This window comes from Rhinopithecus bieti, unplaced genomic scaffold (genome assembly GCF_001698545.2).
Source record: "Rhinopithecus bieti isolate Rb0 unplaced genomic scaffold, ASM169854v2 scaffold_3763, whole genome shotgun sequence".
Taxonomy (NCBI): domain Eukaryota; kingdom Metazoa; phylum Chordata; class Mammalia; order Primates; family Cercopithecidae; genus Rhinopithecus; species Rhinopithecus bieti.
In genome coordinates, this window is record NW_016804379.1 from 1,071,110 (window position 1) to 1,086,898 (window position 15,789).

The 15,789-nt window shown below is 37.2% G+C and overlaps 1 protein-coding gene across 8 annotated transcripts in view; it reads right to left on the reverse strand.

Annotated features, from left to right (window-relative positions):
- DCAF6 (DDB1 and CUL4 associated factor 6) overlaps nt 1–15,789 on the reverse strand; it is a 146,464-nt gene that overhangs the window by 113,908 nt on the left and 16,767 nt on the right. For all 8 annotated transcript variants that reach the window (XM_017867583.1, XM_017867577.1, XM_017867581.1 and 5 more), the window contains exon 2: nt 12,919–12,980. Coding sequence is in view for 7 of the 8 variants with exons in the window: in XM_017867577.1 (XP_017723066.1) it covers nt 12,919–12,980 (62 nt within the window). In the remaining variant the exon portion in view is untranslated. The remainder of the gene's footprint in view (nt 1–12,918; nt 12,981–15,789) is intronic.

The window sequence follows — 15,789 nt, forward strand, 5'->3', positions numbered from 1 at the left end:
CTCCGTCTCAAAAAAAAAAAAAAAAAAAAAAGAATAAAAGGAAATGTTAGCAATCAAAAACAATGTAACAGAAATGAACAATGCCTCTGATGGGCTTATTAGTAGACTAGACACAGTTGAGGAAACAATCTCTGACCTTGAGTATATATCAATAAAAACCTACAAAACTGAAAAGCAAAAAGAACAAAGACTGAAAACAAGCAAAACAAAACATAATGTCCAAGGAATGTGGGACAACTACAAAAGGCATAACTCATGCATAAAGTGAATACCAGAGGAGAAGGAGAAAAGAACAGAATATCTGAAACAATAATGACTGATCATTTCCTCCACATGAATGTCAGAAACCAAACCATATATCCAGTAAGCTCAGAGAACAACAATCAGTATAAATACAAAAAGAACTACACCTAGGCAAGCATTTTTCAAACTAAAGAAAACCAAAGATAAGAAAAAATCCTGAAAGAAGCTGGAGGAAAAAACATTATCTATAGAGGAGCAAAGATAAGAATTATAACCAACATCTCCTCAGAAATCATGTAAGCAAGAAGAGTGAAATATTTAAAGCAGTAACAGAAACAAAACATTGCCTGCAAAATTATCCTCCAAAACTAAAGAAAAAATAAAGCTGTTCTCAGATAAATAAACACTGAGGGAATTTGTTGCCAGCAGACCTACCTCACAAGAAATTATGAAAGGAGTTCTATAAAGAAAAGGAAAATAAACATAGGTCAGAGACATATATCTACATAAAGAAAGAAGGAGCACTGAAGGAGGAATAAGTGAAGATAAAACACAAACTTTTACTTATTCTTAATTGAGCTAACAAATTATTTTATTGTTCAAAATAACAGCAACAATGTATTTGATTACCCCTGCTTATATCTAGCACATATATAAAAATATGCTTATGAGTACTTACACATAAGTGAATAACAGAAATAGTATAAGGTATAAGATGGAAGATTTAAAATTATTTTGTACTCACACTCCCTGTAAAGCATTATAGTGTTACTTGAAATAAAGTGGACTTAAATTTGTTGTATATATATATTGAAAACTTTAGGGCAACTACTTAAAAAGTTTAAAAAATAAGTGTAACTAATAAATACTAAGGAAGGAGAGGAAAAAAACTATATGAAATGCTCAATTAAAACTACAAAAGGGCTGGGCATGGTGGCTCACATCTGTAATCCCAGCACTTTGGGAGGCCAAGGAGGGCGGATCACTTGAGGTCAGGAATTAGAGACCAGCCTGGCCAACATGGTGAAACCTTGTCTCTACTAAAATATAAAAATTAGCAGGGTGAACCTGGGAGGTGGAGGCAGCAGTGAGCTGAGACTAAACCACTGTACTCCAGCCTGGGTGTCAGAGTGAGACTCCATCTCAAAAGGAAAAAAAAAAACCCAGAAACAAAAAAAAAAAAAAAACACAAAAGGCAGAAGAATGGAAAACAAAATAGGAACAAAGAACAAAGACAAAAAGCAGAAAACAGTAACAAATATAGGAAATATTAATCCAGCTATACCAGTAATCACTTTGAATGTCAATAGTCTAAATTAAAATTATTATTTTTTTTTTTGAGACAGTGTTCTGCTCTTTTGCCCAGGCTACAGTGAAGCAGTGCGACCCCAGCTCACTGCAACCTCCACCTCCCAAGTTCAAGCGATTCTCCTGCCTCAGCCTCCCGAGTAGCTGGGATTACAGGCACCCGCCACCATGCCTGGCTAATTTTTGTATTTTCAGTAGAGCCAGGGTTTCGCCATGTTGCCCAGGCTGGTTTCGAACTCCATACTTCAGGTGATCCACCTGCCTCAGCCTCCAAAGTGCTAGGATTACAGATGTGAGCCACCACACCTGGCTACTTTTTTTTTGTTTTTTTGAGATGGAGTCTCGCTTCATCGCCAGGCTGGAGTGCAGTGGTGCTATCTCAGCTCACTGCAACCCTCCACCTCCCGGGTTCAAATGATTCTCCTGCCTCAGTCTCCCAAGTAGCTGGGATTACAGGCATGTGCCACCGTGCCTGGCTAATTTTTTGTATTTTTAGTAGAGACAGCGTTTTGCCATGTTGGCCAGGCTGGTCTTGAACTCCTGACCTCAGGTGATTGCCCGCCTTGACCTCCCAAAGTGCTGGGATTACAGGGGTGAGCCACCACGCCCAGCCTAAAAATTAAGAGAGAGACGGTCAGGGTGGAGCAAAAAACAAGATCCAAATATATGTTGTTTACAAGAAATCCATTTTAAATATAAAGATCCATATGGATTAAAAGTAAATGGATTGAGAAAAATATATCATACTAATACAAATTAAAAGAAAATAGGAGTAGTTACATTAATTTCAGAGAGACCAGACTTCAAAGCAAGAAAAAGTATCAGAGAAATAACGATAAACAGGTCAGTTTCCCCAAGACAACCCAGTTTCCGCATCCCTAATATGTATGTGCTTAACAACAAAGTATCAAAATATGTGAGACAAAAACCGACAGAACTACAAGGAGAAACAGATGAATCTAGTATGATACCTGGAGACTTCAATTCCCTCTATCAGAAACAGACAGATCTAGCAGGCAGGAAATCAGTAAGGACACAGTTAAACTCAAAACCATCAATTATCTGAATATAACAGACATTTATAGACTGTTTCATTCAACAACAGCAGAATAAACAGTCCTCTCAAGCTCACATGAAACATTTAGCAAGACAGACCACACTTGAGCCCTTAAAATACACTTCATCAAATCTAAAAGAATAAAAATCAAACAGTGTCTACTCTTAGACCACAAAGGAATTAAGCTAAAATCAGTAACAGAAAAATAACTGGAAAATCCCAAAATACACAGAAGTTCAAAATAACACATGGGTCAAAGAAGAAATCTCAAGAGAAATTTTAAAAGATTTTGAATTCAATGAAAATCAAAACAAAGCTAATTAAAATCTGTGAGGTGCAACTAAGTAGGTCTCAGTGGAAATCTTACAGCATTTCTGAAATCCAAAATGCTTTGAGCATCATGTTGGCACTCAAAAAGTTTCAAATTTTGGAGCATTTCAATTTTCAGATTTTCAAACTAAAGACACTCAACCTGAAGAAGATTTCCTGCTAATATCAAAAACAAGGCAAGGACGTCCTCTCTCACCACTTCGTTTCAACACCATACTTTAAGTCCTAGCTAATGCAATAAGACAAGAAAAGGAAAGAAAAGCAAAGGAAAAGTATAAAGATTGGAAAAGAAGAAATAAAATGATCTGCAGATAACAAGATCATCTATATGGAAAATAAAAATTTAAAAACCTCCTGGAGGTCGGGCGCAGTGGCTCACACCTGTAATCGCAGCATTTTGGGAGGCCGAGGCGGACAGATTATGAGGTCAGGAGATTGAGACCATCCTGGCTAACACGGTGAAACCCTGTCTCTGCTAAAAATACAAAAAATTAGCCAGGTGTGGTGGTAGGCACCTGTAGTCCCAGCTACTTGGGAGGCTGAGGAAGGAGAATGGTGTGAACCTGGGAAGCGGAGCTTGCACTGAGTCGAGATCGTGTCACTGCACTCCAGCCTAGGTGACAGAGCGAGACTCTGTTTCAAAAAAAAAAAAAAAAAATTTTAAAACCCTCCTGGAACTAACAAGTATTGTAGCAAAGTAAAAGGATACAAAGTTAATATTAAAAAGTCAATTATTTTCCTGCATGCCAGAAATGAACAAGTGAAATCTGAATTTTAAAACACAATACCATTAGCACTCCAAAACAAGAAACACTTAGGTATAAATTGAATAAAATATGTGTAAGATTTCTATGAGAAAAATTATAAAACTCTGGTAAAAGAAATCAAAGAAATAAATGAAGAGCTATTCCATATTAATAAATAGAAAGATTCAATATTTTCAAGGTGTCAATTCTTCCCAACTTGTTCTATAGATTTGATGCAATTCCTATCAAAATCTCAGCAAATTATTTTGTGGGTATTGACAAACTGATTCTAAAGTTTCAAAGACTCGAGCTAGCCAACACATATTAAGGGAGAACAAAGTTGTTCTTCTCAAGCTCACATGGAACATTTACCAAGACAGACCATATTTGAGGCCTTAAAATACACTTTAACAAATTTAAAAGAATGAAAATCACACTGTATCTACTCTTAGACCACAATGGAATTAAACTAAAATCAGTAACACAAAGATAAGCGGAAAATCCCAAGATAGCTGACACTACCCAACTCCAAGACTTACTATAAGGCGCCTGTAATCCCAGCACTTTGGGAGGCCAAGGCAGGCAGATCATGAGGTCAGGAGTTCGAAACCAGCCTGGGCAACATGGTGAAATCCCATCTCTACTAAAGATACAAAAAAATTAGCTGGGCATGGTGGTGCGTGCCTGTAATCCCAGCTATTCTGGAGGTTGCGGCAGGAGAATCACTTGAACCCAGGAGGCAGAGGCTGCGGTGAGCCCAGATCATGTCATTGCACTCCAGCCAGGGCAAGAGGCCAAGATTCCGTCTCAAAAAATAAATAAATAAATAATTTTTAAAAATGTTTACTGTAAGACTACACCAAATAAGACAGTATGGTATAACGAAACAGAATTCAGAGCCCAGAAACAGACCCACATAAACTCAATCAACGGATCTTTGACAAAGGAGTAAAGTCAATACAATGCAGCTAGTCCTTCCAACAGATGGTGCTGGTACAACTGCATATTCACATGCAAAAAATAAATTAAAAAAAAAAATCTAGACACATAACTTAAACCCTTCGCAAAAATTAATTCAAGATAGATCACAGATCTAAATATAAACACAAAACTATAAACCTCTGAGAACATAGGAAAAAAAACTCAGATGACCTTGGGTATGGTGATAACTTATTAAGTACAACACCAAGGCAAGATCCATAAAAGAAATCACTGATAAGCCTGACTTCACTAAAATTTAAAACTTTCACCCTGCAAAAGACAATGTCAAGAAAATGAGAAGACAAGACACAGACAGGGAAAATACTTGCAAAAGACACATCTAATAAAGTGCTGTTATCTAAAATACATAAAGAACACTTAAAACACGACAATAAGAAACAATCTGATTATGAGCCAAAGGCCTTAACAGGCACTGCAGCAAAGAAGATAAACAGATTGCAAACAAGTATATGAAAAGATAATCCACGTCCTATGTTACCAGGGAAATACACTACATACCTATTAGAATGGCCAAAATAGAGAACACTGACAACATCAAATACTGGCAAGAATGTGGAGCATCAGGAACTTACATTCATTGCTGGTGGGAATGCAAAATTGTACAGTTACTTTGAAGGACAGCTGGTGATTTCTTATAAAAGCTAAACATTCTCTAAATGTACAATGCAGCATGCTCCTTGTTATTTATCCAAAGGAGCTGAAAACATATGACCACACATACACCTGCACACAAACGTAAACATATGTCCATACAAACACCTGCCCACAAACGTTTATGGCAACTTTACTCATAACTGCCAGTTTTTGGAAGCACCGAAGATGTCCTTCAGCAGGTGAATGGATAAACTGTGGTACATCTACAGAATGAAGTATTATTCAGCGCTAAAAAGAAATGAGCTTTGAAGTCATGAAAAGATAGAGGAAACTTAAATGTATAAGTGAAAGAAAACCAATCTGAAAAGGCTACATACTCTGTGATTCCAATTATATGAGATTCTGGAAAAGGCTAAACTATGGAGACTATAAAAAGATCAGTGGTCGGCCAGGCGCAGTGGCTCACGCCTGCAATCCCAGCTCTCAGGGAGGCAGAGGCGGGAGGATAGCTTGAGCCCAGGAGTTCGAGACCTGCCTGGGTAATACAGCGAGACCCCGTTCTCCACAAAAGAAAAAAAAAAAAAAAAAAAGACCAAAAAAAAAGATCAGTGGTCATCAGGAGTTCGAAAAGTGGGTGAAAAATAGGCAGAGCACAGAAGATTTTTTTTTTTTTTTTTTGAGACGGAATCTCGCTCTGTCACCCAGGCTGGAGTGCAGTGGCAGGATCTCAGCTCACTGCAAGCTCCGCCTCCCGGGTTCCCGCCATTCTCCTGCCTCAGCCTCCAGAGTAGCTGGGACTACAGGCACCTGCCCCCACACCCGGCTATTTTTTTGTATTTTTAGTAGAGATGGGGTTTCACTGTGTTAGCCAGGATGGTCTCGATATCCTGACCTCATGATCCGCCCGCTTCTGCCTCCCAAAGTGCTGGGATTACAGGCTTGAGTGAGCCACCGCACCTGGCCATCAAGCACAGAAGATTTTTAAGGCAGTGAAACAACTCCACATGATACTACAATGGTGGATATACATCACTATACATTTGTCCAAACTCATAAGATGTCTGAAACCAAGAGTGAGCCCTATTGTAAACTATGGACTTTGGGTGGATTATGATGTATTAATGTAGGCTCATAAAGTATAGCAAATGTACCACTCTGGTGGAAGATGCTGATAATGGAAAATGCTATGCAAGTGTGTGGGCAGGGGATATATGGGAAATTCCCATACCTTCCTCTCAATTTTGCTATGAACCTAAAACTGCCCTAAAAAATTAAAAATAAAGCATTAAATATTGACTGTCATTTAGTAAACACAATGTTCTGACATTTTACAATGAAATGTCAGAGCCACTAAGTTTCATTGTGTAAATTTACTTATTTGAATTTATTTAGTGTTCACAGGCATAAAACCAGATCACCTAAAATAAAACTAGAAAAACCTATTACAAAACTACAGTAATCAAGACTGTGTGGTACTGGCAAAAACAAAGACATACAAATCAATGTAATGGAATTAAGAGTTCAGAAATAAACTCTTCTATTTATGGTCAAGTGATTTTTGACAAGAGATCCAAGACCATTCAATGAAAGAAAAGTCTTTTCACCCAATGGTGCTGAGACAAATACATAATTGCCACTAAAAGAAAAAAAAAAAAACTTGGACCCCTACTTTATACCATATAAAAATTAACTGAAAATACATTAAAGATCTAAACAGAAGAGCTAAAACTATACAACTCTTAGAAGAAAACAGGTATAAATCTTCACGATCAGTGATTAATCAAGTTTCTTAAATATGGCACCAACAGCCCAAGCAAACAGCAAAAGAAATTAGACTTCACCAAAATTAAAACTTTTCTACATTAAAGGACACTATGAAGGTGAAAAGATAACCCATAGAATGAAGGGTAATACTTGCAAATCATATATCTGACAAAGAGTCCCAGAATATACAAACACAACTCAACAACAAAAGACAAACAATCCAATTAAAATAGGTAAAGGATTTAAATAGACATTTCTCCAAAGAAGGTATGTAAATGACTCATGTGCACATAAAAAGATGCTCAACATCATTAGTCATCAGGGAAATAAAAACCAAAATCACAACAAATTACCACTTCACATCCATTAGGAGGATTATAATTTTTTTTAAAGAAACAGAAAATAACAAGAGTTGGCAAGGGTGTCGAGAAACTGGAACCCTATATGTTGCTGTCAGGAATGTAAAATGGTATAGCTCTTTGGAGAACAGTTTGATACCTCCTCAAAAAGTGAGATATCAGCTTACCATATGACCCAGCAATTCTACAACTAGGTATACAGCCAAGATAATTGAAAACTTACAATACACAAAAATTTGTACACAAATGTTCACAGCAGCATTATTCATAATTGCCAAAAAATGGAAACAACCCAAATATCCAACAACTGATGAACAGATTAAATGTGGTATATCTGTACAATGAAATATTTATTCGATCATGAAAAGGAATGAAATACTGACACACACCACAACATGGATGAACCTTGAAAACATTACACTAAGTGAAAGAACCCTGACATTAACAGCCAATATTGTATGATTCCATTTATATGAAATGTCCAGAATACACACATTGGTAGAGACAGAAAGTATTAGTGATTGCTAACTGCTAAATGGAGGCAAAATGGTGACTGAAAATTGGTACTCTTTTTCATATGATAAAATTAGTGGAATTAAACAGTGGCGATGGCTCCACAACTTTACAAATACAGTAAAAACCACCGAATTGAACACTTAAAATGGGTGCATTTTATAGTATGTGAGCTATACCGAAATTAAAAAAAAATAAATGTCCACTTCTAGTCAAGATGTCAGCACATGGACCAGATTTATCATCATGCTTGTAACAACTAAAAAAAAGCAAAATATACATTTTTTAAGTGTAGAAGAAACATTTACTGATAGAGATGATATTCTGGGCCACAGAACAAATCTTAATGTATTTCAATAAAAGACCACAAGTCATTGAAAGTATGTTGTCTGACCAAAATGGAATTAAATCAGAAATCATTAACATAAAGATACATTGGAAAACTAAGAAATAACAGATGGCCACAGAAATAACAGATGGTCAAAGAAGAAATTACAAAACAAATTAAAAAGTATTTTGAATTCAATGAAAATAAAAATGCAACATATCTCAATTTATGGATTACAGCTAAAACAATATTTAGAAGAAAATTTACAGTACCAAAAAAAACCTCTATTTTAGAAAAGACAACGGTCTCATATCAACGACCTCAGCTTCCACTCAAAAAATTACAAAACAAAGAGCAAATGAAACCCAAAGTCTGCAGAAGACTCAAATAATAAATATATTAGCAGAAATCAATGAAATAGAAAACAGAAAAACAACGGAGACAATTAATGAGACCAGAGGTTGGTTCTTTGAGAAGACAAAATTAACTAGCCTCTAGCCAAACTAATCAGGAAAAAACGTGGAGAAAATATTACCAATATCAGTAATGAGAAACACAGTAACATACAATACAGATTCTACAACTATTTAAAGACATAAGGGAATATTATGAACAATTTTATGTCAATAAATTCAACAATTTACATAAAATAAATTCAGTGAAGCACACATATTAAACAAGGTTCACTCAAGACACAGATACCCTGAATAGTTTATTTTTATTAAATAAATGGAAACATAGTTAGACATTTCCCAGAAAAAAACAAAGACACTTGGCAAAATCCAGCAATGATTCATGATGATAGCTCTTAGCAAGTTAGGAATAAAGAAGAACATCCTCAACCTGATAACCAGCATCCATGAAAAAACTGCTGATATCATACTAAATAGAAAGAGACAATGTTCTTAGGCCAAGCACAGTGGCTCATACCTGTAATCACAGCACTTTGCTTTGGGAGGTTGAGGTGGGAGGTATCACTTGAGCCCAGGAGTTCAAGACCAGACTGGGCAACATAATGAGACTTCACCTCTACAAAAAAACAAACAAATTTGCCGGGGTGGTGGCACGCATCTATGGTCCCAGCTAACTCAGGAGGCTGAGGTGGGAAGATAGCCTGAGCTCAGGAGGTCAAGGCTATAGTGAGCTATGATTGTGCCACTGCACTCCAATCTGGGCAACAGAGGGAAACCCTGTTTTTCCCTCTAAGATCAGAACAAGACGAGGATGTCTGATTCCACTCCTTCTGTTCAATCTTATAGTAGAATACTAACCAATGAAGTAAGTCAAGAAAAGAAATAAAAGGAATCCAGACTAGAAAAGAAGTAAAACTATCTTAATTCTCAGATGACTTGATTATTTACATAGAATATCCTATAAAATCTTAAGAAAAAAAAAGCTACTTGAATGAATATGAGAGTTCAGGAAGTTTCCAGAATACAGATGAATATGTAAAAATTAATGGGGCAGGAAATGTAACCACAACATGATACTACTAGATGCCTGTTAGAATGTCTTAAAAAAAAAAAAAAAAAAAAAAACTGACCACACCAAATGCTGGTGAGGACATGGACCAACTGGAATTTCTACATATTAACAGTGGGAATGTTAAATGGTACAACAACACTGGAAAACAATCGGTTTCTTAACAAGTTAAGCAGGTACCTAACATATGACCCCATTCATTCCACTCAAAGGTATTTACCAAAAAAGAATAAAAGCGTATGTCCATGCAAAGACTCTACACAAATATTCATGGCAACTTTATTTGTAACAGTCCTCAACTAGATACAACCCAATGTCCACTGACAGGAGAAGAGATATAAAAATTATGATTTATCCATATAATAAATGCTCCTCAGCAATAAAAAGTAATAAATTATTGATAACACTCAACAACATGAATCCCAAAATAATTATTCTAAGTAAAATGTAAAGTAAAAAAAGCCAAATGAAAAAAGGATACAGTCAGTGATTCCATTTATATAAAATTCTAGAAAATGCAAACTGATTTATAGTGACAGAATAGAGATCATTGGTTGACTGGGGTTGAGCGTGATGTTAAGGAATGAGAGGGCACATGGCCAAACTTTTAGGGGATGATCAATATTTTATCATCTTGAATGTGGTGATGACTTTGCATATGTTTACATGTGTTAAACATATCAAATAGTACACTTTAAATATGTACAGCTGATTATATCTCAATAAAGCTCTTAAAAATATAAAAATTTAAGCACAAATCTAAGAGGTAATTCACAAAAGGAATTCAAGTTATTATACAATAACAAAAAGTAATTAGGCTGGCAACATTCTTACCAGCTACAGTGAATACTAGAAAACGTTTGTATAAGACCTTGAAAACTACAGAGTGGGTGGAGTATGGTGGCTCACACCTGTAATCCCAGCACTCTGGGAGGCTGAGACTGGCAGATCACCTGAAGTCAGGAGTTCCAGGCCAGCCTAGTTAACATGGTGAAACCCCGTCTCTACTAAAAAGTCAGAAATTAGCCAGGCATGGTGGCGCAGACTATAATCTCAGCTTTTCAGGAAGCTGAGGCACGAGAATCACTTGAACCCAGGAGGTGGAGGTTGCAGTGAGCCGAGATTGTGCCACTCCACTCCAGCCTGGAAGACAGAGTGAGACTCGGTCTCAAAACAAACAAACAAACAAAAAACTACAGAGTGAAAATAATGTCCAACCTAGAATCCTGTGTCCACTCAGATCACCAATCAAGTATGAAAGCAGAGAACAAAGGTATGTTTAAACTTACAAAAAAAACTTGGGGCCAGGAATGGTGGCTCACACCTGCAATCCCAGCACTTTGGGAGGCCAAGGTGGGCAAATCACCTGAGGCCAGGAGTTTAAGACCAGCCTGGCCAATACGGTGAAATTCTGTCTCTACTAAAGACTCAAAAATTAGCCAGGCGTGGTGGTGGGTGCCTGTAATCCCAGCTACTCAGGAGGCTGCAGCAGGAGAATTGCTTGAATCCAGGAGATGGAGGTTGCAGTGAGCTGAGATCGTGCCACTGCACTCTAGCCTTGGTGACAGAGCAAGACCCCATCTCAAAAAAAATAATAATAATTAATCTAACACATAATATACTCTTTGTCTCGCCAATGAATAATTCATAAAGCGCCACATATGTTTCCGGCATTCTTGTTGATACTAAATTTAAAAAACAAATTTGTGAAGGTATTTTCTTGGTCCAGTATGCCAGGGTACGGGGCAAAAGTGTAGACTATGAACAAATAAATTGGTTTGTTAATTTTAATGCCAGATAGTAAACACATAAATAAAATGAGAAGGTAAGCTTTAGAGGTAAGTGGGAGAAGAGAATTCTAGGTATAAGGCATAAAATATACAAGGCAGAGGTGTCCTTGGATCATCTTTTCAACAAATAACAATAAAAAGACATTTTAAAACAAGAAAATATGGACTATAGATTAGATAATACTGAGAAAATAAATATTATTAAATTACATAACAGCATTTTGGTTATATAAGAAAATGTCAATTGCTTTTTAGGGGTAAAATAATGTATCTTCAGCAAGGCGGATCTTCAGCAAGGTGGATGGGGGAAGAAAAGAAAATAGAAAAGAAAATATGGCAAAATCTTGATAATTACTAAGTCTAGGTGACAAGTACATTAAGAGTACATTTGAAATTTTTATAATAAAAATTGAAAAGAGTTCTGTTTTGGATCTGCAAAATTTGGGATACCTATTAGACATGCAACTGGACATGTTAAGTAGACAGCTGGAAATATAAACTCTGGGAAGAGGCAGAAGTCATGTTTTCTCTTTTCTTTTTTTTTTTTTTTTTAGCCATGGGACTAGATAGGGTCACTTTGAGCTGGAGAGAGAAGAGGGTAGGAGGTACCAGGACAGAGTTTTTGTGCAACCAACATGTGAAGGACCATAAGTGGAGGAGTCAGCTAAGACAGAGAAGATGTAGCAAGTCAATGGATTGGAATAGGAAGAAAACCAAGAGACTGTGGTGTTAGCAAAAGCCAAGAGAAAAAGTATTTCAAAAAAGAGGATATGGTCGGGCACGGTGGCTCACACCTATAATCCCAGTACTCTGGGAGGCCAAGACAGGCAGATCACCAGGTCAGGAGATGGAGACCATCCTGGCTAACACGGTAAAACCCCATCTCTACTAAAAAATACAAAAAAATTAGCCAGGCTTGGTGGCAGGTGCCTGTAGTCCCAGCTACTCAGGAGGCTGAGACAGGAGAATGGCCGTGAACCCGGGAGACAGAGCTTGCAGTGAGCCGAGATCGCACCACTGCACTCCAGCCTGGGCGATAGAGCGAGACTCTGTCCGCCAAAAAAAAAAGAAAGAAAGAAAAAAAAAGAAGATATGTTTGAGTGATATGTCTAAAGTTTCTAAGAAGTGACCACTACATTTGGAGACATGAAGTCACAAAAGCAGTTTCAGCACAGTGAATGAGATGGAAGCCCTTCCATAATATTAGAAAACTCATCTGCACTTTAAAAAATCTTGCATACACTCTTCTAAATTCAAAATTTAATTTTATATTTTAATGTAAAACTTTACTCTCCCATTTTATTATAGTCACAATCCTTTCTGGGAGGATTGGGACATTTCATCAAACACTTAAACACTTAGTATCAAAGCCCTTCAGAGTTGAGAATTAACTATTACTTACACAGCCATCATGCACATTAAGGGTTGCTTCAAGTTTTAATCTTTGGATAAATTCTCTTCTTCCTGTTTAGAAAGAAAGAACAAATAAAATAAATCACACAATTTGTTGCTGAGAAAAATATAACGTTGAAATTAGGAGCCTCAGATCTGGCATGAAAAGTAAATTCAAGCTCTAACTTCAGCTCCACCATTTATAAACTGAGTGATACTGGCAATTTAACCTCATCCTAAGACTTACTTTCCTCATTAAAATACCTCTACCTCATGCAGTTTTTTGTTTGTTTGTTTGTTTGTTGACACACAGTTTTGCTCTGTCGCCCAGGCTGGAATCTCAGCTCACTGCAACCTCTTCCTCCCAGGTTCAAGCAATTCTCCTTCCTCAGCCTCCCGAGTGGCTGGGATCACAGGCACGCAGTACCATGCCCAGCTAATTTCTGTATTTTCAATAGAGACGGGATTTCACCATGTTGGCCAGGCTAGTCTCAAACTCCTGACCTCAAGTGATCCACCCACGTCGGCCTCCCAAAGTGCTAGGATTACAGGTGTAAGCCACCGCGCCCAGCCTGTATTTATTTTAAGAACAAAATCATTCAAGGACAGAAAGGGCTGAGCACGGTATCTGGACCACAACAGACACTCATACTTTTCTTCATTCATTCATTCAACAAATATTTATTGAGTACTCACTCTGTGTCAGATAAAGTATATTTTACAGTGGTAAAACAAAAAGATTTATGCCTGCTTATGAGAGGAGAAAAACAATAAACAATCTGTATAAGTGCTATAAGTTAGTATAGTGCTATGTGGAAAATAAAGCAGGAAAAGAGATAAAAGGTGACTGGAGGTAGGGAGTACGGTTTTTAATTTTAAATAGGATGGCAAACAGCAATAGTAAGTACCAACTATTTTTAAATGTTTCTCAATTTCAGAAATGTTAAAGTTAACATTACAATGATGAAATCTGACATTAAAAATCAGTATAAATATCCATCAATAGCAGACTAGTTTAAATATTGCAAAACAGAGTAAGTTCCTTCTTTGAAAAGAGAAATCTGTCCCTTTAAGGAATGAATCATCTTTACCAAACACAGATCAAAAAACATGTTTATTCAGAAGCTGTAATGAAGGAAGGCTGAATTTACAACAAAGAACAATAATTAAGTAACCAGGCTGATGAGATCTCTCATAAAATTAAACCTGCCTATACTTTCTGTATATTGTCACAAAGGGCAGATTTCTCTATTGCACTTTCTTGCCATTCCATGTCAAAAACAAGAGATTCTTGAAGCCATTTGTTTTACTTCTTTCTCCATGCTATTTAACTAGTAAGATGGCTACGTAAAGGATGAACATATAGGTTAAAAAATAATTATGGATAATTACGGGGGCTTTTATTTTGGGGAGGGAGATGCTCTATGGTTTCTAAATTTACTGAAATAAAACAACCTAGTGAAATTTAGTAACGTGTTTTCATGAAATAGGTTGTACTTCAGATAATTAACTTTTCAAATCTGATTTTCGCTTGTAAAAAGATTCTAACTTCGGTAAAAAAGATAAATTCTTAAAAACTCATTTCCTTGTGGCAGGGCGCGGTGGCTCAAGCCTGTAATCCCAGCACTTTGGGAGGCCGAGACGGGCGGATCACAAGGTCAGGAGATCGAGACCATCCTGGCTAACACGGTGAAACCTCGTCTCTACTAAAAAATACAAAAAACTAGCCGGGCGAGGTGGCGGGCGCCTATAGTCCCAGCTACTCCAGAGGCCGAGGCAGGAGAATAGCGTGAACCCAGGAGGCAGAGCGTGCAGTGAGCTGAGATCCGGCCACTGCACTCCAGCCTGGGCGACAGAGCGAGACTCCGTCTCAAAAAAAAAAAAAAAAAAAAACTCATTTCCTTTTGGCCAAAGGATTGGTAATCTCGTTGAGTTACAGGAGTTAAGAAACAAAGTATTCAAATTAACAATATAACAGTAATTAAAACTCACTAAAATATTAAAGTATTGGAAACTTTTTGTCAAAATTTTAAAACCTGGGTTTGAAAACATGGCTCTAGCCATTTCAGTCTGGAGAAAATCGTGGTAGAACATAAGAATAGAAGATAAAGTAAGCTGTTTTAGCAAGAACTCTTACATATGACATTTATACATTAGAATATGTACAGAGGCATAATACATTGTGGTTGAATGACATTTTTATATATGACTTCGGAGATAAAATTTATTGCATCGTCCAGACATCTCATAAAGTATGCTTCTAGAGCAAACTAGCAAAAACTTTTTATCCACTACCCTTTTAGTAATTAAATGTAATACCAAGAAATAGAAGCTGAAAGCCACCATAAAATAAGAACGGTACCTTAATAAAACTGAGCCTCGGGCCCGGCGCGGTGGCTCAAGCCTGTAATCCCAGCACTTTGAGAGGCCGAGATGGGCGGATCACGAGGTCAGGAGATCGAGACCGTCCTGGCTAACACGGTGAAACCCCGTCTCTACTAAAAAATACAAAAAACTAGCCGAGCGAGGTGGCGGGCGCCTGTAGTCCCAGCTACTTGGGAGGCTGAGGCAGGAGAATGGCATGAACCCAAGAGGAGGAGCTTGCAGTGAGCTGAGATCTGGCCACTGCACTCCAGCCTGGGTGACAGAGCAAGACTCCGTCTCAAAAAAATAAATAAAAAATAAAAAATAAAAATAAAACTGAGCCTCCTCAAATTAAAATAAAAATAAACTCACATGTGAATGCATTAAAAGCTGTGAAGGGTCTGGCCTATTTGCAAGGTAACCAATTGGACTGCTACCTTTCTTGGATGCTAGCAAAAGACACCAGCCTCCTAAGTCAGAGGCAAAAAATTTTACTACTCATGTACGGCAAGTAGTA